Source organism: Callorhinchus milii, unplaced genomic scaffold (genome assembly GCF_018977255.1).
Source record: "Callorhinchus milii isolate IMCB2004 unplaced genomic scaffold, IMCB_Cmil_1.0 Scaffold8, whole genome shotgun sequence".
In the NCBI taxonomy this organism is placed as follows: Eukaryota; Metazoa; Chordata; class Chondrichthyes; order Chimaeriformes; family Callorhinchidae; genus Callorhinchus; species Callorhinchus milii.
The window spans coordinates 18,767,173-18,790,662 of NW_024704749.1; the positions used below are offsets into that span (position 1 = coordinate 18,767,173).

At 43.6% G+C, this 23,490-nt stretch overlaps 1 protein-coding gene across 1 annotated transcript in view; it reads right to left on the reverse strand.

The window, feature by feature from the left end:
• The window catches only part of tprn (taperin), a 35,521-nt gene that overhangs the window by 3,916 nt on the left and 8,115 nt on the right, over positions 1-23,490 (reverse strand). Inside the window, 2 exon segments of the mRNA XM_007900365.2 lie at positions 2,145-2,272; positions 2,725-2,926. Of these exon segments, the coding sequence (XP_007898556.2) occupies positions 2,145-2,272; positions 2,725-2,926 (330 nt within the window).

Here is a 23,490-nt window from a genome sequence, read left to right on the forward strand (position 1 = left end):
ATAACTCTCAAGCTAAGAGCACTTTCGATATTCAATGCTTTTCTGCACCAATGGAGCAGGCAGCAGTGGTGTGTTTACAATAAATTTGACACCCACAGCAGATGTAATGAAGTTTGGCTGGAAAAACACGCTCACAAAACGAGAGATTGAGTCGGCATCTGTGAGCCAGAAGCAACTGTGTTTCTCTCATGGTTTAAATGAGGTGATGGTCAAAAGATGTATGGCAAAGGAACTGTGAGCCACATTATATTATATTGATAACACTACTTGGCTTTGATGTGTTTGCAGTCCGTTTCTAGTCTCTGTGGAAATGCAGACCAAAATGATGGATCACATTTTCCTCAATTGAATTTGGCTCACCTCCTGCTCATGTGTTCACGTTAAGCACTTTGAGACATCAACCCGACATGAAAGGGGCTCTATAAATATAAACTGTAGCATTGTATTGCAACACTCTGGAGCGATTGAACTTATTCCCTTTGTATAAACCTGTAGCACAAGTGCTCATTAATGTGTTGGTTAAAGCAGATTCTTTAATCGTTTTTTTGGAAATGAATCTTTGTTTTCAGGGACTATTTCACATGTGGTGAGCACAAGCCCATCAGCCCCACCTTCGACTGGCTCCACTGCCTCCTCATTTCCCAACAGATAGACTTCCAAGATCTTCGTCCTTACCTCGCCACCACCCTACCTCTGAGTACTCCAGTAGTGCAACAGCCCCCCGCCCTGCCTACTTCTCTGTTCTGCCAACTCTTGACACACTTTACCTGAAATCGCTCTTTTGTATAGTGTTTCTAGCAACCACCTAACTGGCCTCCCTCTCTCCCTCCCACCCTCCTCAGGCTCCCACCATATATCTGTAAAAAGCTTCAAAACGGCCTCCTTTGTTAAAGGTGCTATGTAAATACAAGCTGTCGATAGTTACTCCAGGGAGGAAGAAGCATTTTTTTAAAATTAAAGCTGCTCTGGCCTTTGGGCCTTAAGACCCTAAATTGTATTCAGCAAGGCTGAAAGATTACATTATAAAACACACGGACACACTATCAATTTCTTTGTAAATTTGAATCCACAGGTGAGAAGGCAGTGCTTCAGAACACAGGGGATAACTGGAAAAGGCCACCAGTTATATACTTCATAATGAAATCAGAACATTGACCTTTCTCTCTCAAAACAGTTACCACTAATTCTGCTGACTGAGAGACACCAGCAATGTGAATCGCAGAGTAAAAGCAGGAACAGGCAACAAACAAGGAAAAAATGCCACTGGGATCAGTAAACTTGCTCCTTCCAGACCAGGCCTAATCTTACTCATATTAGACTCTGCTCACACATTGAATCCCCTGATGGGAAGTTCAGAATAAAATCTCCCTGATCTCCAAAGAAAATGAAGCAATCCTCAAAACGTTCATCCCTACCTTATCTCGACCATTCCCAAGGCGCTGAATGTCAAGTACCTTGTGAATACCATTATATAAATGTAATTTTGTGTTGTATTCAAATCTATTATGTTTACCGCCATAAACAGCTCCCAGCTCCTTCTCTCAAACCTCAGTTTCTAGTCACAAACCACATTTATCAACACGCTATCCTCTGCTAGGTTTGCTAACTCATCCTTTTCCTGTGCAGGAAGCTAGTGCTTTGGTGCACTTAATGCACCTTGCTGACAAATATGACCCAGGTTTAAACCTAGATTCAATACTCTGGAAATACCTGATCTCAGCTGATACTGAGATGTCGGCCCAAACGCATATCACCTTCAAAGCCCTCCATGGCCTTGCTCCTTCCTACCTCTGCGAACACCTACCCCCTTCCAACCAGTCCACTCCCTCCGCTCAGCGGCCTCCAGCCTGCTTCATGCCTCCGACCCACAGTCCCTCCACCTCATCCATTCCCTTGCTTCCTTCAAGACCCGTCTCAAGGCGCTCCTCTTTGAGCGCGTCTTCGGTCACCCTCCTACCCCTAGCCTCCCCGCCCTCCACCCTTCCTGATCCTAACCACCAGCTCAAGTTCGGATCCCTGACTATCCAACGCCTTGGGACGTCCTCCTGACGCGGAAGGCGCTATACAAATGTAATTTGTTATCGTTGTTAACCTGGCACTGACGGCCTAGAATTCACACTGCAACACTGCACACACACACTCACCATGGCATCTTCCTGAGAAGACTCTGTGTCCTTCAGAGAATCATCCCTACTGGAGAGTGTATCCTCGAACTTTTGTTCCTGCCACGTGTTGAACTGCATTGCGTGTTTAGGAGTGTAGTTTGACAGGGCTGTATGGGGGTGTGAGGTTGAGGGAGGAGGGAGGGAAAGAGGCAGGTTTTAAAGGTACTGGAATCACATCACAAGTGTCTCATCTGAAGTTTGATGGCCTAACTAGGTTTTGGTAATATCAAGCCATTTCCTATATTTTTAAAGTTTAGTTTATACTTATTCCCCTAACTTACCTTTACTAACAAAATACGCATTCATTTCAAACCTAGTATTTACTTACCTCAGTTTTTCCTTCCCACTCCCACCGTCCACATTAGAAGATTTGATTTAACTAGCTGGAGTCTGTCTGGCTGTTGATGCCAATTTTCCAGCCAGAAGTGCGTGAACCAACCCAAACAGCAAATTGAGCTGGCCTTATTACATTCATTCATTCAGAATTGCAGCGGGTCAATGGAGGCTCCTGTCTTCTGGACATTTGCACCCTGAAGTTTCACTTCAACTGAACACTTACCTGAAACAAGTGGATTGGTGCGTAACGGACTGCCCGAGGATGATGGGGAGCTGGTGTAGTTGGGGCGTGGAATAAAGAAGCTCGAGGATGTCTCTTCCTCGTCATCTTCACTCTCGTCAGATTCTTCCTCCTGAACAAGAGAGCTCTCAGAGGGATACTCGAACGTGGTGTGCAAGCTGGAGTCGTTGAAAGAAATCTTCAGCTGGAAAGAGAAAAAAGGGAATGAGAAAAGGAATATTAATAATAATAATCCTCACATTCATCCGGGGACATCTCAAAGCACTTCACAGGATTTACTTTACTTTATATTTCATATACTGCATATTTTAGATTTCACATAAATTACATGTAAATAAAATCACATATAAAGTTCATATGAAGCTAATAATCGTAGTCTCGGCTCCCCATTCCAACCGGATCTGGAACGCACTGCCTGAAAGGGTGGTGGAAGCAGATTCAACAACAACTTGGATTTATATAGCGCCCTCCACGCCGGACGGCATCTCAGAGCACTGAGATGTATTCGATAGACGTTTGCAAAAGGAAATTGGAAATGTATTTGAAAAGGAAAAACTGGCAGAGCTATGGGTAAGAGCGGGGTAGTGGGACTAGTTGGATAGCTCTTTCAAAGACCTGGCACAGGCACGATGGGCCCAATGGCCTCCTTCTGTGCTGTAAGGAGTCCAAATCCCTGACTGCCCAGCGCCTTGGGAAGTCCTCCCGACGTGAAAGAGGCTATACAAATGTAATATTGTATTGTAAAATTCTATGATTCTATGTTTCAGTCTAAAAGTAATTAACTGGTAACTAATAACGTCATTCTATGTACAGCAACCTTTGCCCTGACACAGTAGCCAGAGTGAGCACCCACTTTCAGATTTCCCTCTGTGTAACAGTCACAGCTGCGTAAATTGAAAGGTGAAAGATTGTCGGATTTAGAGGTCCTTAAACACTCAAGCTGACTCAGGAATAGGCACCTCATTTTTCATTAAAACAAAATCCTAACAATAAAATAGGAAATTGACGTTTATGTCAGATATCCCGCCCCCCCCCCCCCCAACGCCCTGGAATTTAAGAGTTCATCAGTGGAAACTGTTTGCAATAAATCCAGTGCAAACAATGAATGTTCTACAACGCACTCTTGTGCAGGCAGGGTGTGACCTGCTTGCCAGCTCTGCTTTGAACCCACTTAACAAGGACTCTACAATGAGTTTAACCCTTCCGGCTCCAAATCTTTTCAGCCGGGTGTCTGACGCATTTGAAAACCCATCACCATCGTTGTGAGTATCCAAACCAAACTGAGATTTCCATGCAACCCACCGATACATGGAGATTCCAGAGATAGATGTGGGTAGTGGGGTGAAACGAGGTCGGAGAGTTAGGGAGTGCCAGGGCATGAAGTAATCTCAATGAGGGTAGAGTATGGGAGGGGGTGGGGGGTTGGTGCTAAATATGAAGTTGCCATGAAATCTCTTGGCCTCCTCCTATTACTCCTGGCCCCCAATTTAAACTGTTTAAACAGTCAAGTTCCACATCATCTACTGCAGTTGTTTTAAAAAACAAGCAAAGCGATCAAGAGATTTTCCGGTCTTTTTAAAAAACATACACATCACCACTCAGGTCTAACATCTGGACATTGCTGCGCTTGCCTGTGCAGACCAGCCACAAACCACCGGCCTAGCTTTGTGCCAGGTCAGTCACGTGCTCAGTAATACCCTTGCAAAAAAAAAACAGAAGTTAAATAGCTCAATTGATGTAAAGTAAATCCAATCACGGGGCCCAAGAAAGCTGTTGAACGCCAGCTTTAAGACAATAACCCCCTTCAAAGGGCCAAGGATTTAAAATGGAGGGAAGAGAGAGGGAGCTTAAATTATTTTTAAGTGATTCAAGTGTAACAAAATACATGATGTGATGAGCAGACTGAGTCACCTTTTACCACTGGATATTACGAAGTAAGTGGTGAAAGATTAGTCTAAAGCCACAGGCATTATTAATATAGTCACTCTATGTGGAAATTCCTTCCAAAACAACAATAATAATAAATTGGTCACTCAATCCATGACTTTTTGTGGGACACTGCTGTGCGCAATTGGGTGCCTTGTTTTGCCCACAAAATATAGTCAATTCACTTTACAGTATATTCTGTGAAGAGCTTTGAGATGTCTCAAAGACGTGATAATATATATATATATCAAATGCAAGGATTATTATGTGGCCTGAAACTGACCAAAGCATAAAACATGTTCTGAGTATACAAGCCTACCACTGTGGAAGCCTCTAATCCAGAGTATCAACAGTGCTAACCTACAGCAGTACGTACCCACACTGATTCGGGTGGCTAACACGGGCACAACCACTACCCTCCAAATGTGAAGACACTGGTTTTGAGTATGTGGGAACATCTCACGCAGTAACACATCCTTGGTCCATGCTCTGAATTGATCAAAATCTTCAAATCCAAAAACTCTGTTGGGAAGTCTTCTGTTTCGATTTGACAAACTAGCTACAGGCACAGCCTATTACACTACTGTATTTATTCAGCTAGTCAATGAAATATAAAGCCAGTAGGCAACACTCACTGACCCAGCGAGATTACACTTCGAAACAGTGCCACTATGTCCCTTAAACAGTGCCTCTGTGTCCCTTAAACAGTTCTGCTGTGTCTCAAAGTCTGGCAGTGACGACTCCATTGCGAAGCTGAGCATTTTAAATATAATAACCTAGGGTAATTGCTGTGCACAGTGTTTCTTACAATGGGTGACTTTCAACAACACTGATCTGCAGTTAATTAGCTCCAAAGGACAAAAGCGTCTTTCAGTGCCTGAGGGCTCAAAACTTTGAGCACAAGAGACAGGTGTAGTGAGAATTATTAAACTGTGCACAACTGATTCTGTTACAATTGGAATTGACTCCACATCAAGATTGTGCCAAGTTAGAAACAACTGTGTATTTGCAAGTGAAATAAATTTAGCACTTAATAACTACCAAATGTTCTAACAGAGAGGATGGATTGCCTCGGATTTGTATGAAGCTTGGCCCCAATAACACATATCATATTTATTGTCGAGGAAGAAGCGTTTCTACACCTTCCTGAGACTGACAGAGTTGCAGATTCTGTCGACCATCCTGTGGGGTGGAATCCAAACCAAGATACAGAAACATGTGCGTTTGTTTCAAAGCTGAAACAGAGTTATTTTCTGTCCTCTGCACTTTCCTGCAGTCTGCAGAAAGCTTGCATGGGCCAGCAAGTAAAGAACTCAATCCACGACTGTTTGTCGTTTGTGGGACACTGCTGTGCGCAACTGGCTGCTGCATTTCACCCACAAAATATACAGTCAATCCACTTTACAGTATATCCTTTGAGACGTCTTAATGACGTAATAAGGCGCTATATCAAAGGCAAGTATCATTGTAAACTTAGGTTGTCCTCTCGCCAACCTGTGCCTAATACTTTCTCAGTTCCAGTAAGCAAAGTACATGATGAAATTTCCACTACGTAACAAATGAAACTCTATCCCAAACAAATGGAAATTTGCATGCGTATGTAGAATAGAAGTCTCAGCGGTTTGGTTTGGATATTCTGAAGTATGGCAAGGGCTTTCTGCGTATGTCGCACTTAGTTGACCAAAAAAAAATTCAAGTTCATTCCTCTTAACTCGAGCCTGTTCCAGTAAACGCCCACTGCTTCTGTCCTCCCACGAGCCCAGATTCCCTGCGCTGCTTTGAACATCCATTTGTCCTAATGAGAACCAGGGATTCAATACATTTTGAACACAGCCTTAATACTGGTTTGCATTTTCTCAGCATAGTGCAGGATGCCCATTAAACTCACATTGATTTAAATCACTGGCAGGTTTGGGGATTTAAAAGACTTCCTGCTACATCAACATTTCAAGCTATCAAAGCAGGCAGCAGGGCCAGGTCACTGACTGACAGAAGGTCTGGGAACAACACAAGTCTCTCCAAAGTAGTCGTTCAAGCCCCGCATTAGGATGAGAGGATGCTGCAAATTGGCTGCCATGTTTACCCATAAACAGTATATATTGTGAGGCGCTTTGAAATGTCCTCCCAAAGTGAAAGGCATTATATCACTGTGAGACACTTACGTTAATAAACTTAAACAGCATTCCTGCCGGTATGATAGGTAAAACAGCTTGATACTTAGCACCAGTCAACATGTAGGTAACGGTGCAATCGGTGTCAGCCTGACGCGGTTGGTAGCACTCTCATCTGCGAGTCAGAAAGTTGGGAGTCAAGCCCTAGGTCGAGACTTGGAGTTCACAGTCTAGACTGACATTAGAATACAATGCAATGCTGGGGGAGCGCTACATTGATAGAATGGCTCTTCAGATGAGATGTTAAACTGAGGTCCCGTCAACTGGCTTAGGTGGACATTAAAGATCCTGTGCACTACTCGGAAAAAGAGAAGCGAGTTTCTCTTGGCGTCCTGGCCAAGAATCTCCAATAATGTTGGTCATTCACTTCATGGCTGTTTGTGGAACATTGCCGTCTGTAAATTAGGCATTCCACTTGACAGGAAAATCCTGTGAACTACTGAAACGTTTCAACAACAGGATTCGACACCATATGAAATGCAAGTATTAATATTACGTAGGGCACCAATGATTTTTTGTTTGGTGGGGAGGGAGATACTTAAACTTTACACTAACTTTATCTGAGTGAAAAAGCTGAAATTAGCCAAACATTTCAAACTGTTTAGCACCAAAACATGACATCATAACTGCTCGATCATTCCGTGTGCCAGATCTTCTCCTCCCCCATTTTCACACCAGACACCATAGCTATGTTTTGGACTCACCAAAGCTTCCTGGTTTAGTGTGCTAGACTCTCCGCCAATCCATACCGGATATCCTGCTACTGAGGGCACCAGGGTAAAGAGCTATTTGAGGAATTAGCCACGAGAATAGCGAAGTGCGCTCGCGCCTAATTAATCGGGCAACAGCAGTTGAAGAATAAATATGGGATTATGCTTAACCCAGTAAATGCCTCGTCAATGCAATCCCTCACTTCACCCAGAGTTTGACAGGCACGGACGCGCATCAGTGAACGTGAAGTTACCCCTCGTTTCTCAGTTTTGTGTTCTGCTATTTTGCGGAGTTTTTGCCAAGTTCAATGACATAATGCCAGAGGCCTTTCCCACGAGAACTTTCTGACATTTTTCGTTCAGACATGAAAAACAAAGGCATTTGGGAAAATTCCAATGAGGCAATGTGGTTCAGCACAGTAATCCATCTGTCTGTTTGTTCATTCATCTTCTCTCCTTCCTCTTGGTCTCCACGACAAGGGGTAAACAGACAAGCTGTATACTTCATTTACATTGTCCACATCAGTGCTCTATTTTAGCTCATGTTTCCAAGTGTAACAGTTTCTCTGTACAAACTTCAAATATGAATCCAAACATATTTGTATGCAAACGTACACTTACGTAAACAACATATTGGGCTCAAGTACAGCATCTTTCAGCTTGGTGTCAGCCTGGGTCAGTGGTTGGCACTCTTGCCTCTGAGTCACAAGGTTGTGGGTTCAAACCTCACGTCAGGACTCATAATTCAGGCTGACAGTCCAATGCAGCCCTATGGGTATGCTGTGCTGTATGCCAAATGCAAGGATTATTACCATTTCAGTCACAAATGCGTAACTTTATTTGTTCTCCTTCCATCTCCTGTAAAAGCACAACAGATTTGTGGCTTTGAGAATCCATATGCTTGTGGCTGCCCATACACAGGATATCGCAACCACCATTTGAAAGACAACAAGCTCTCAACTCCAGAAAGCTCTTTGATAAAGACTTCAAGGTTATGAACACGACTGACAACATCGATGGAATTGCGTTTTCACTATAGAGAATAGCTCAAGTTAAAATTAATACAGGGGAACATTAGGTGGAATTTTGGTTAACAGAACATTGTGGAATAAATGACCAGGGCAGGTCAATGAAACAAACAGTACAAACAGACAGAAAACAACTGTACCGTTGGTGGCAGTTATGGTGAAGTCAGGTTCAGAATCAAACGCGAATGGGCTTGTGAGCTCTGTTAGCAGCTTTGGGACAAGAGAAGCCTTGCTCTTCAGTATCCACTGCAAATTGTTTTTTGTCCTCTTAGTAACCGCCTAATCATTTTGGGAAGATATCCCTCTTCATCTGTGTCGCCACCCACTGCACCCAGATTTATACCATATTAAATAATACGCAACAGCTGCAATTTATACAGCTCTTCCACACAAACACTGCACCCCACACCTCAAATATGGTGGGGGGAAAAAAAACATGCTGCACTGCAATCAGAGTTTTGCTTTTGCTCTTAGAGAGTTGCATTAGGGAAATGATCGGTCACATTGCCAGAACAGATAACACAGTGAGCAACCGATTGGTATCCATTTGTCTGGAATCCAGACTCTCTCCCTGGAGAGATGGACCCTACTTATTCTAGAGAGTTTAAGCACAGGTTGACAAATGCTAAGGCTTTAGGACTTCATTAGTATTCCAAGAAATATTCTGAAGTTTAACTAGCTAAAATCACCCGGCTTACCATTGAGAACACAAGGAAACTTTTTCGTGCTCATCCAACTAGGACCACCTTTAGGGCTTTGGCTTGCAGGGTTAACTTGTGCCAACTGGGCAGAATCCCAGCCCACCAAGGGATAGGTCCTGTGACAAGCAGTGCTTCAGTGAACCCCAAGATGAACCAGCTGCCAAACTAGGCAACAGTCAGCCAATGGCCTCATACACGGATGAATTTCAGCAGGATGCCCATCAACCACATGCAAAACTGGACCACAAATGAGTAACAAGGAATACATACAAAAAAGGCATAGTCAGTGTCAATGCAACTTCTGTTTGGAAACTAGACTTGCTGTACAATAATACCTGCATTGTATGTACAGCGCAGCATTTATTTTGTGCAAACAACTGAGTTCTTTGAAATTGCATGATTTGTACCATCAGAGCCCAACCTTATCAGAAACCCTGAGCAACATCAGCAAACTAACTCTTCAATACTGAAGTAGTAATAAAAGCAATAATAAACCAGTGTATGTGCCAGAATCCCTGCTAAACCATCTTTAAACGGCCTACTTTCTCCCACTCTCGATCTCACTCTTAATAATAGTAATCCTTGCATTTGTTATAGCGCTTTATCATGTTGTTGAGAAGTGTCAAAGCACTTCAAAGAATATACTGTAAAGTGGATCGGCTGTCATCATTCCTTTGCAACATCTGGCAGGGACTTCAGACCACTTCACAGGTCAGATACTGAGCAAGGGGGAAGGGAAAGGTGATCATGGTCATAGAGAACAGTTTTAAGGTGGGATTTAAGACAGATCAAGACAAGGCAAGGGGTAATGGGAGGGAGTTTCAAAGGTTAGGGGACGAAGTGACGTAGTAACAGAACAAATTGTTTTTGCTCGTCTGTTACAGGTATTATTTAAAACATTCAGCTTAGTCCCAGCAACTTGGCTAAATTTCTATATCCTATTCTTCATAGGAAGTACAGGGCTGAGAAGAGATTTTTATCCATAGTAAATCTACTTGGCACCACTGTTGTAATCTCAACCTAAAGGGAACTATACTTTAACCTTCCAGTGTATTCATTATGGAAAAACTGGGTGAGGTCTCTCTTCAACAGGTCATTGACACTCCCAGAGAGTATTTTGTTATGATTCAGTGGTGAATTGAGACTTCTGGTCTATCTGTTCATTTCAAAGCATGATGTAAAAGGTCACGCTAGTAATTTCACACACTGCACCTCCCAGTCTAGGTCATAAAAGTCAGTATATGATGCCTGTGTCCTGAGTTTCTCAAGAGCAGAAAACAAGTTAGTAAGAATCTGCAGAGGTAGTGGGAACAATGGTGTTTTTTTCCTCTCGTGGCCCCACTTCAATGGGTCTTGGCACATGAGGCAGGAACATTGTAAATCAAATGTGCTTCAAAAATTCTATGTTATGAGTTGGATGTATCGCTACATCCAATAAACAAGTTACCATACAGTTACAATTGGTCCAAAGTCCCTTTAATGCAAAACATTGCGGGCCATAAACAGGCAAACTTTGCCCTTGTGTCGCATTCTTCTGTGTTCATCCTGGAACAACGATAATAAATAAAAACAGAACTCCACGATCAACCTGCCAAAGGGTTGACTCAGAAATGAAATGGAGCTGTAGATGTGAAGGTTCAATGTAAGATCTGAGTACTTGAGTGAGTGATATGGAGAAAATATCACTGGAGATTTGATGGGCCAACTAGCTTGTTTGCTGTCTGTAACATTTTATGGTTCAATAAAACTAACACAAATTGCAGATCACTCCCATCCTCTCCACAAGGAACCCGCAGAATGAAAATGACTAGAAATAAACCTATTTTTGAAAACTTATATAATTTATTATAAGGGCATAGTCCACCACTGGCTTCTGATTAGTGAGAACAGTAGGTTTACTGGATGTAGAATTTGTCTCTAATCACTTGCTGCTGGCAAAAAATATTTAACCAAGACCTGAATACAATTCAAACCTGCCTGACTTTATGAACAGATACCAGAAGTATTCAATTCCCACGTGCTTTGTGCTAACTTGATGGCTAGCATTGATATACAGTGATCGTGGCTACCACAACATGGGAGTTGTGAATTATCTATATATTTTTGAAGGGCTTCTCACTATTTTAGAAAGTTGGGAAAATTGATACAAGCAGACTATCACAATAAATAAGTGTGAAATGAAGAAAAATGCTGGTGTTGAGGGGGAGGAGAACAACAACAACAAAATTACATTTGTATAGCGCCTTTCACATCGGGAGGACATCCCAAGGCGCTGGATAGACAGAGTTTCGGACCCGAGCTGGGGCTCAGGGTTGAGGAGGGCGGAGGGCAGGGGGGGAAGCAGGGAGATCGAAAGCACGGTCGAAGAGGAGAATCTTGAGATGGGGCTTGAAAGAAGCAAGGGAGGGGGCAAGGCGGAGGGACTGCGGGATGGAGTTCCAGAGGGCGGAGGCAGAGTGGCAGAAGACCCGTCCGCCAATAGTGGGACGAGCGAGGCGAGGACGTGAAGCAGGCCGGAGCCCACTGAGCAGAGGGAGCCAGCAGGGGGTTAAGAGATCGCAGAGGTAGAGGGGAGCAAGGCCATGGAGGTGAGGACCAGGATCTTGACCTGTATCCACTGTATGATGAGAAGCCAGTGGAGTCAGGCAAGGATGGGGGTGATAGGGTCACGGAACCTGGTGCGGGAGAAGACGCAGACTGCAAAGTTCTGGATGATCTGCAGCCTATGGAAGGAGGAGTTGGGGAGGTGTACAAGCAGGGAATTGGCATAGTCAAGCTTCGATATAATGAAAGTATGAGGGTTTCAGCGGCCAGGTGTGTGAGACATTGGCGGAGCCAGGCGATGTTGCGGAGATGGGGAAAGGCAGAGAGGGTCATGGCGCAGACGTGTGCTAGAGAGGATAGTTGAGGGTTAAACAAGATGCCAAGGTTCCGGACTGGCTTAGCAAGGAGGAGTGTGCAGCCATGGATGGTGATGCTGTCAGCGCCTGAAGTGAGAAGGTGCTGACGGGAGCCAATCAGGAGAGCCTCGGTCTTGTTGACGTTCAACTGAAGAAAATTAGCTCTCATCCAGGACTTCATGTCCGATAGACATTCAGTCAGGACAGCAGTGGTCCTGGAGTCATGGGTAGAGGCAGAGGGGTATAGTTGCGTGTCATCCACATACATGTGGATATTGATCCCATGTCTGCGGGTGATGTCACCAAGGGGGAGCATGTAGATAGTGAAGAGGAGGGGACCAAAGACAGAGCCCTGAGGAACGAGACAGTGAGGGGGATAGAGGAGAAACCGTTTATGGAGATGAAGTGGAGGTGGTGCAAGAGGTACAGTCTGAATGAGTCAAGAACAGAAACATGAAGGTTGAGGTGAGAAGAGAGGCGGTGGATGATGATAGAGTGATCGACAGTGTCGAAGGCAGCAGAGAAGTCAAGGAGGACAAGGAGACAGAGGGAGCCCTGGGCACAGATGGACAGAATGTCATTTGTCACTTTGACCAGGGCTGTTTCTCTGCTGTGGACTGCACGGAAACCCGATTGGAGGGGTTCATGAAGCGAGAGACGGGAAGGAGTTCCAGGAACTGGAGAAGAGAGAACTAAGTGGTTGATAAATTACCTAGCCACCTCGCCCACACAGAAAGCTTATCACACACACTTGACAAAACTGCACACCCACTCCTGTGATGTGTGGAAGCACAGGAAGTCCATTTTTAAATGACTATTGTGCTGGTAAGCAGATCAGTTTAACTACAAATTGGGGATGTGCGTCATCTCAGCTTCCTTCATTAATTCTGCTGCCTTAGTTTACAGAACTGTTAACATTTATTGCTAAGAATATCACGCAAATCTCCTGCTTCTAAAACATCCTTCCCCACAACTAGTTGCAGTGCTCTAGCACATTAGTATAAATTCAGAAATCTAAATGGAGTGTGTTCATTACAGGACACGTAATGAACTGTACTGATCCCAAACAGGCAGCTGAATGCTCATTTCATTATATTAACATTACCAAAGAACATTATCACTAAGTACTAATATGCAATGAGGAGAAAAGGGAAAGTAATAAAATACTTATGCTAATACATTTTTAGTTGTCAACTTGGCTCGGTTAGCAACACTCTTGCCTCTGAGTCAGAAGACTGTGGTTTCAAACTGAACTCACGCATTTCATTTATTAAAAAAAGTGACAATAAAATAATTTTAAAATGGTAGAGAAAATAAAATGAGGAAGAATAGGGTGGGTAGTGGGGCGTGGGGAGCAAAGTCAGCTGCCTGAGAGGTTGGGGTGGGAAGGAAACACACAAAGACAAGGAGCCAGTCATTCAAATTGACTGTCCTTGCTGCCAAAATTCCAGGGTTATCTTGGATGTCAGTTGCTTCACCAGATCGATACTCCTCATTGTGATGCAGGGTTTGAAAGTGGATCACTCCAGGGAACACAAAACCTTCTCCGCCAGCAGAAAAACATTCAGAAGCTGCACTTTTTTTAAAAAAAATTCAAATGAAGTTCACTACTTCTATCCGAGGTCCGTTTTTTTACGTGTGCTCAGCACAAAGCAGCTGAAGGTGCTCACGCAAAGGATTCGATCTTCTCCAAACACAAGGATGATCTCCAACCTTTTTACTTGCTCGCACACCGCAGGTCAATTTAGGGAATAGCATGCTCTTATCAGCAAAGCATTTTGTTACAATAAAGACAAAGCAGTAACTGGAAATAAATAATCAGTAGACAAAAGAGGAAGAGGTTATCATTTCAGACACAAGCCTGCACGCATACAGCCTCACTTTTTTTTCTAACCTCTTATTATGCGCTCATCTGTTTCTCTTCTCCACCGCCCCCCCCCCTCCTCCCTCCCTCCCTGAACAACAGAAGAGAAACAGATGTAATACAGCGCCTTTCACATAGGATAAGATACTACCACTAATAATAATGTTTATTATTAATAATAATATTATTAATTTATTATTGTTATTAAATAATATTATGTATTATTATAATACCATCTCAACGCACTTTATGGAGATGGAATGAGAACTGAGCAAGATAGGAAATAGAAGAGATGCAAAAGTCCATAAAAGGCTACAGTGGAAGAGGAAGGGTTTTAGATGGATTTTGCAATAGTGTAACCGGGGGACAGGCAACAGACCGGAGCTTGTCTTGTCGATTTCCAACCTTTCCCTATAATGTATTCAGCCATTTCCTTCAGACACAATTATTTCACTGTTCTTTCACACTTGAACAAATCCACAGGAATTTTTTTTTAAAAAAAAACAACCATACAATTAAAGAGTCCTCATTACTGAGAGTGGGTAAGCCAGCATCCTCCAACAGACCCACTTCCTATTCCGTCAACCCAATAACAACAACTTGCATTTATATAGTTTCCCTCACTCAGGGCGCTCAACAGTGGCAGAGCACAACCCAAGTCTGCTCTGCCTATTCCACTTGAGCGGTGACAGAAAACGGCAGAGTTGCACTGCAAGAAATGCACCCCTTCTTCCAAAGACATGTGGCCCTGAAATCCCCACTCAATCCCGTGATTTTTTTAAAAATCTTCCGAAAACCAATGTCTCTATTCACTAAAGAGCTCATTCAGATGCCCGTCGGCTACGTTGCAAGACGAGAGAATGTGAATCACACTCCCCTTTTGTAACCACACTCTGGACCCCACTGTCAGACAACCGTCAAGGATAGTCACTTGCATTAGCTTGGCAATTTGTTCAGTTTCTTCTTACTCGATACCTACCCTGAATGCAAGTAATACCCACACTCTTCATCAGATGGAAGAGTCTTGAACCGAAAATAGCTGCAGGTCAAAGCTGGTAAGGTTTCACAGGTCTCAGTTACCTGGAAGCAGAATAATGAACGACATCTGACAGAAGCTACAGATCTCGGAGCACTTTCCCGACTGACATTCCCCAAGAACCTGACTTTGCTGAATCCTGAAGGTGCGAGGCATTTGACAAATATTTTAGCCGCCAATGTTTTCCACACGGAGCTGAATTTCTGACAGAGCTCCCCTTGAACAGTGACAAAAAACAGAAGAGTTAGACTGCAAAAAATGCTCCCTTCCCTGGGTAACAGTTGGCTCAGGTGGTGCTTCTGCATTGTGCAGGGTTATGTCTACCCTCATAATTATTATTATTATTAAAGTGACTCATGTGAGGTTAAAGTTCGGTTAAAACAGATCCAAGCCAAACCCGCGATTGTGCTACATAATAGCTAACATGTCTCCCGAGATTTCAGCCAGCACACTCGTTGCAACCCACATATGGAGGGGAGGGGTGGTTGTAAAGGAGCGAAAATGATTGCTAGTTCTTCCTGTGGTACCAGGATCTTGTATGAGACTTGTTACTGATCTGAAAGTGGCTGAGAAAGCATTATCGAATTCAAGATCCTCATCCTAACCTACAAGGCCATTCACGGCCTTGCTCCCTCCTACCTCTCCGACCTTCTATCCCCCTACCTACCTGCCCGTGCCCTCCGTTCCTCTGGCTCCAGTCTGTTCCACATCCCCCGCCCAAACCGCCCTACCATCGGTGGCCGGACCTTCAGCCTCTCAGCCCCAAGGCTCTGGAACTCTATCCCCCAGTGCCTTCGCCGCTTCCTCCCTTTCCTCCTTCAAGGCCGGTCTCAAGACCTTTCTCTTCAACCGTACCTTCAACTCCCCTCTCGACTCTCTACCCCCTCCTCGCTCCCTCCCTTCCCTCCCCTCACCCTGACCCTGACCATTTCCCCCCCTGCTCGGGTCCCGACCCAACTGTCCAGTGTCTTGGGACGTCCTCCCGACGTGAAAGGCGCTCTATAAATGCAATCTTGTTGTTGTTGTTGTATCTGTGGGAAATACTCTCTGCGGGCGAGCCCTGCATCAGACAGACAACTGACGTCAACAGACCATGTCAGCTCCGAGCGTGAGGCACTCAGTCCATCAGACGCAGGATTACAACAATAGCTTCGCAATCCTGAAGTGTGCCAGACTCAGAAGATGAGCCTTGTTGCTAGGATTATCACAATAATTATTTATATCCTGCAACTGAGAAGCAATGCTGTCATGGTCACATCAGCCCAGTCTCACCCCTCCCAGAAACTGCTGTACAAACAAAGGAAGGACTGAGCTCACAAGAACCTATGGCAACAACCAGATAAACCAATGCTTAGAGGCCCAACCACTTGCCTAATTTGCCACTGAAGTCAGGGAGGATTGAGATATTCTATTGCTTTAAACTAGAGATTAAACCTTTCATGTGACGATCTGAAAATAAATGGGAGTATTAACCGTATGCAATTGGCTGCTGCGTTTTGCCCACAAAACATACAGTCAATTCACTTTACAGTACATTCTGTGAAGCGCTTTTGAGACGTGTCAAAGACGTGATAAGGCGCTATATCAAATGCAAGGATTTACATTTGTATTACGTTGAACTACAAACATGGCTGACTTTTGAGTTGTACTGTCACTTCTTGCTTGTGAGCAGCTCTAATGTTACTTCCTGCACATAAAGTGGCCTTAGCACGTGCTGCCAGCGCACGTGCATCGCACAGGAATTGATATCTATGGCGACCTGACAACCCAGAAACAGGCTCTTTTGTAGCCAAAAAAAGGACGCTAAACTTGCCCTGCGCAAATTGGGCTGCTGTGGTAGCCTACAGATACGCGGTCACTACACGTTACAGTAAAGTGCTCTAAGAAGTTCAAAAACAGGATAAGGTGCTACATCAAATGCAAGGATTATTATTATTTATAGCATCGGCCTAATACATTCTAGAATTCTACATCCACGGCAGATGGGTCAGAAAGCTCGCCACTCTGAACCTTCCATGAACCTCCCATCCCTTTACAAGGCTCAACAGAACAGCCGGCGAAAAGAAAAAGCCCTGTTGGGAAGTGCTAATGAAGTCTAGATCAAAAATCTAAATCAATGACCCTGCTCATTGGTAGTCTGTGAAAACTGTAGTCTTTTTTGGCAGGGAAGGGTGGGGGGGGGGGGGGGGGGGTGGAATATTACCATTAGTTTGGAGCTATTTGGGACCTGTCCATCACAATATAGTTTAATTCCCGCAAGCCTGAATGCAGAGGAAACATCTGAACAGGATCAGCTCTTGCCCCGATGACAACACTCAGCGCCAGAGTCAGAGTTTTATAGAAAACTTGGCAACATCACTCCCAGCGGGATGGGTAATGTCATGGAGACGTTTATCTGTTTACGCTGAAACCATACTCTACCAAATCAACAGGAACAGCACACAGCTGACACGAACAGTGAGTGTTAAATCACTACTCGCCCGAGAGGAGATTTATTAACAGCGCATTAACCTCATTTCCAACGGAAGCAACACTGCTGCTGACTGAATCAGGAATATTATGGTCTTACTACTTTGAAATACATCAGACACCAGCAGGATCTATGGAAGAGAAGGCAGTTTCAAAGCTGATGGCTCCTCTGGTTTAAGCAGCTGTCATTGCAATATTTCCTCTCACCATCAAGTAGATAGTTGCAGATGCTTCCATTATAGTTTTGCCAGCGTGGAGGCATTGCTGCTTTGGAATGGGTACCAATACTCTGCAAGGCCAGTCTACAGGAATAGCGTTTCAATTAGACCAACCTTTGGATGTATTTCAACTTGAAACTCAATTCTGTTGGGATATAAAACTAGAGAGAGCAGCTTCTGAGTCACTTGACCTGGTTTCCCAGTTCCTATATTTAATGTATACGCTCGTCAGATTTACAAACAAACAAGACAATTTCTGAACTTCAGTCCCACTTCCCAAACACTTCATATGTCAGCCAGCAAGAAAAGTCATCATTAGCTTCCCTAATTTCAAAACCACAGGTCCCTATTGTGAAACTGAGCCCGACAAACCTGGAAAGTCTAAGGTCCAAACTGTGCTCGAATCAGCTGATATCTACGAGGACAACAAATTTCTAAAAATAAATCCATACATTTTTGCGTTATTTACCCACTCTGTTGTGGGTGTGTAATTCACTGATAATTACACCCGTTCAGAAGAATTAGAACAAGACATTTAGTATTCCAAAATTCAAATTCTTCCAATGGATTCCTTTTGGAGGCCCTTTCAGCACTAAATAGCATTTACCGATAAAGAATAAATGTCACACATTAAACGCTCTGTCACACGCAGATTTTATGAGGATACTACTTGCCCAAAACACAGTCTGTAAAACTGGCCATGTACATGCCAGTTCCTGGCAAACAATTGCCACATCTTTAATTAGTGTCTGGATTCTCTAAACAAATGAGGGCGTCAACTAGGATTTCCGTGTTACATTGGTTACCATAAGTCAAATACCAACTAGGCAAATCTCTTGCGGGTCATGTGAGAAACAACAGTCAAGCACTGGTTATCCACACGTCAATCATCCACATGTCTGTTTATACACATGGGCGGAGAAAGAGAGAGAAAGATGCAGAGAGAGAGAGAGAGAGAGAGAGGAGTCCATAAAGAGATCAGTCCAATTGTTGAGGACAGTAGGCTTTCTCCTCTAATGTACTGTCAGAACTCGCTCAGGATCCTGCCTTTTGTTGAGCTCCCAAGCCTACCTTGCTCAAGATAAGGATGTTCCCAACTTATGTCCAGAATAGTGCTCTACCATGACACAGCAGACACTGGAACACATACAAGTACCCAGAATGTTACGCTGAAATAGAACCGTGGGCAGGAAGCACAGGGAAAGAAAAACATTCTGATTTATTGAAACACACATTACAGCCCACTGAGAGAGCATATTGGTGTGATTCACTTAGCATTCATGATTCAAATCTCAAATGCCACATTCAATTTCGCTTCACCGCAGTTCCAGACACTACATTTCGACTGGTTGCAGAGCAGACTCAACCCTGAAGGAGTAAGTAAATCGGGGGTAAAAAAAAGAGTGGCGTACATCAGTAAAGAGGAAAATACTGCCCCCCGTAGATTCGATCCAACCTGCTGCACTGCATGAAAACAGGTGTGAAGCAGATGCCCAACTATTCCAAGGAACAACACAACACATTAGTCAGACTTACACCTTCACATCTGACTAGACTGACGTACAGACACGTAAGCCTCAGCAAAAACATTACGGGAACAGACATATTCTCCAGAGAGCGTGAATGCGATCGTACTCAGCAATAAGAACATGAACTAGAAACTTCATTGCGGTCACAGACCGTACTGCCAGTTAATAACCTCAGTTATTGGAAAATGGGAAGGAAACAGATCTATTTTAAAATGGGGATTTTAAAAGGGAACAATGGAGGAATTTAGCAAGAAGAGTAGAATACTTTTGTGTCAGGAGTGAGTCACATCGGCGCATTAAGTCTGAAACCCTGCAACAGTGAGGTAAAGCCCCACAGATTTTCAAACTCAAACTATAACGCTTGGTTTATAAAACTGGAAACGAACCTAACAAAGACTCTGCCTGCCACTGATCGACACAGGTACCAAAGATTATCAATTCAAAATGATTTTATGCTGGAAGTACAAGAGTGCAACTAGAGGGAAACTCCCTCCATATCCCCATTTTTCACGAAATGAAATGCTTTGTCTGAAATCTTTTCCACCGTCTCCCATTAAACAGCAGCATGTGCCCAAAACGAGAAAGTTATGAGACTGGAAAGCAGCAATAGGTGATTTTTCACAGGGGGCAGGTTTACGAATTGTTGCACACAGCTCAACAAATATTAACCCACACAACATTTTTATTTGCAAAATTTATTTTTCTACTGTCTCCTACAAACTACAGTTATCTGTACATTTTTCTGTGACATGCGTTAAGATGTTCTACCAGACACAAAAGGCGTTAGATTGAATCTAAGGATTATTATTTATCTGTTGAAATCTGCCTTGGGTACACAGCGGGTTAATAATTGCATGCCAAACAACTCCACTCCCCACCCCCAATCGTCCACCGAAATAGCTTTCTTTCTGCTCTGGCAAGGTGATTTCACTTCAGTTTATTTCAGTTCCATTAGGAAGTGGGGCACAATTGGCCATATAGACGAAACAAAGGCTGGAAACAGCGGCTTCCCCTCTCTGCTGCTGTGTCCTGGCTGACAGAAATATAACCACACTGCACCATTCCTACCAATGAGGCCACTTCCACTGCTGGCAGCAACTCCCAGCCCACTGTGAAGAACAAGGCCCAGATGCTCATCTCAGTCACTTCGCTCACAGCTGGTTTAACTCGGCTGCACTCACTTTGGAACTCGCCTGTTCAGCTCACTTACAATTGGATTGTTTTGCCCACAAAATACACAGTCAATTCACTTTACAGTATATTCTGTGAAGCGCTTTGAGACGTCTCGAAGACATGATAAGACGCTATATCAAATGCAAAGATTATTATTATGTATGGACTAGATCAGATACTTGGAAGCTTGTTGGTAGCCCATTAGCCCAACCCCAATCCACACGGACGTTTATTTGTTGGGTGGGTAGTTGTAAGTAGTGTAATCACCCTCATTCCACTCCAACCAATGCTCGACACCCTAAAATAAGACATAACACCTGAACCCCACCCCTGTTAATTCATACATCACAGACCAATGTTCAGTCAAAAGTCAGTTATTGCACTCCAACTCATCTCACTACACAGGCATGTTTACACCACTGGAAAACACAAAACTAAGAGAATGTTATGAGGTGCATCCATCTATTCTTTAACTCATGAAATTCAACAGCAGGCTGACAGAGAGAAAGGGCATTCCCTTTTGGTCCAATCTTAGTCCACCCTATTGTCCAGTCAGGCAATAATCTTCAAAATTCCCTGAGACCAAGTAAGTCAGCAAGACAATTAATTCAGCGCCGGTAGAGTGTGGTCAATTGGTCCTGTTAATTCAGGAACAGGTTATCGAATGTAATTATACAGAGCTGCAATTCTATTTAGGTTTACTGTTTAACTGTGTAAGAGTTTCCATTTCCTTTTCTGTGCAGGAGTTATGTCCTGCGCCATTGAATATAATTTATGTCCATTTATTCAAGGCAATAAATTGCGGTTCTGAATGAAGTGCTGGAATCGTTAACGTGTGATGGGTGTATTTTCTCCCTTTATCCCCAATGTATCTCACCATGCCACAATGTGTTGAGGGCTCGTAAGTAAATTATTTACTGGATTAGGGCACAATGTGCTGTATAAACTGTACAAGAATCACATCGCCATTTCTCTTTTCAATTGGCGCTGGTAAACTCCAAAGAAATCATTATAATACGGCAGTTCTGAAGTGAAAGATGATGGAGCTTGCTCACTCTCTCAGTGGTACATAAGGAGAAATCCAGTGATGTGGTTTGGACTGGAATCATGGACTCTCCAGGGAGCATTCCAGTCCCTGCATCTGGTAGACACTGGCTATTGCTTAACAATAACATTACAACAATGTGCCACCTTCTCAATCATCTCTATCACTGCTCGAAAGGCCAACACTAATGCAAAGCTTGTTACAGACTGGCAATCTACATTTAAACTCATAAAGAGTCTCATCAGTTCAATGTGGTGCTGGAGGAGTGCTACCATCCTTCAGATAAGTGAAACCGAGGTCCTGTCTGCCTGATTAGGTCAATGTTAATCATCCGGTAGCGCGAATTGAAAATAAGTGTTTCTACCAGTGCCCTAGTCAACAAAGACAAAAAAATGATCATTCACTTTGTGGCTATTTGTGGGACCTTGCTGTTTGCAAATTTGCCACATGTGCCTACAATTACATGAGTCACTACACTCCATGAAATGCTTTGCAACACTGACATTATAGACATTGTATGAAATGCAAGGATTAAGCACCAACAATCACTTGGAAATGATCATGAGCAGTATATACTTATTAATTTGTGTTACTGGCATGGTTTTGTGATACCCGGATCTAAAGATGGAGAAGAATATGATATCAGCATTTATATATTTATAGTTATTTATCTATTTTGATATCACAACACAGAACGAGGAAGGAGAGGACACGTGTCTCGTATCAAACTTCATGCACCAAGTTAGTGTTCAGATATAATTAAAAGGAAGGAAAAATACAGAACATAAACATCTGCAAGCACTGGTGTTATCAAACAGTCCAAGTCAACAGCACACTTACAACATGGATAGGAAATTATGATCCAAAAGATCAAAGTATTAGTTTAATTACAAGCCACACATTCCAGGCAACAATCATAATGGGTGGAGAAAGCAAAGTCCTTTTTACTCAAACAAAGAGAGAAGTAACTGAGAGAACTTGTCATTTAAGTATTTAAACGCATTTAAGTACGAAACAACACCAAGAATCCTTAAAATGTAACATGACTCACAGAGAGTTACACTATGATTATCGCAATGGAAATTCTCACCAAGGATGACGAGTCCCTGTTTATTACACAAAATAGAACTCCAGCCACTTTGAACAATTTAATTGCCCTCCTCTCTCCCCACAGTCCCTAGCGCTGGGTGAAGCTCTGATCAGACTCCAGGGGAAAGTAGCAAAGCATCACATTACAGTAGGTTCTTACAAACAACACTCACGCTATGAGGTGGAGGTTGAAGGGGGACTTTCTACAAAGAGACGAGGGCTGTAGTATTTAAACAAAGTGAGGTTTAGTGAAAGAATCTCTGAAACAAACAGTGGCAAGCATAGCCTGCACTTTACCATCCGCTTTCAGTTGTTTGTCATTTCCCCCATCCTTGACGAAGCCAGTGACATGCCTGGGACATGCCGTTCCACTGGCTCCGGTCTGCTCCACATCCCCCGCCCTAACCGCCCTACCATCGGTGGCCTTCAGCCTCTCAGCCCTGAGGCTCTGGAACTCCATCCCCCAGTGCCTTCGCCTCTTCCTCCCTTTCCTCCTTCAAGGCTGGTCTCAAGACCTTTCTCTTCAGTCGTGCCTTCAGCTCCCCTCTCGACTCTCTACCCCCTCCTCGCTCCCTCCCTTCCCTCCCCTCACCCTGACCATTTCCTCCCTGCTCCGGTCCCGACCCAACTGTCCAGCCCCTTGGGACATCCTCCCGATGTGAGAGGCGCTCTATAAATGAAATCTTGTTGTTGTTGGGTTAGTGCACGTCACCTCAGCCAATTCAGCTCCAAGGCGACTCGGCTTACCAATTCTAATGCATAGATGTGATGATAAAGAGCCATTAAAGAAACACAAAAGCAGCCTCTCTCTTATTACAGGAATCTCATTATTCCCCTATTGGAAAAGATAGTCAAAAGGACATACCAAAGGTAACTACTGGGCAAGAAG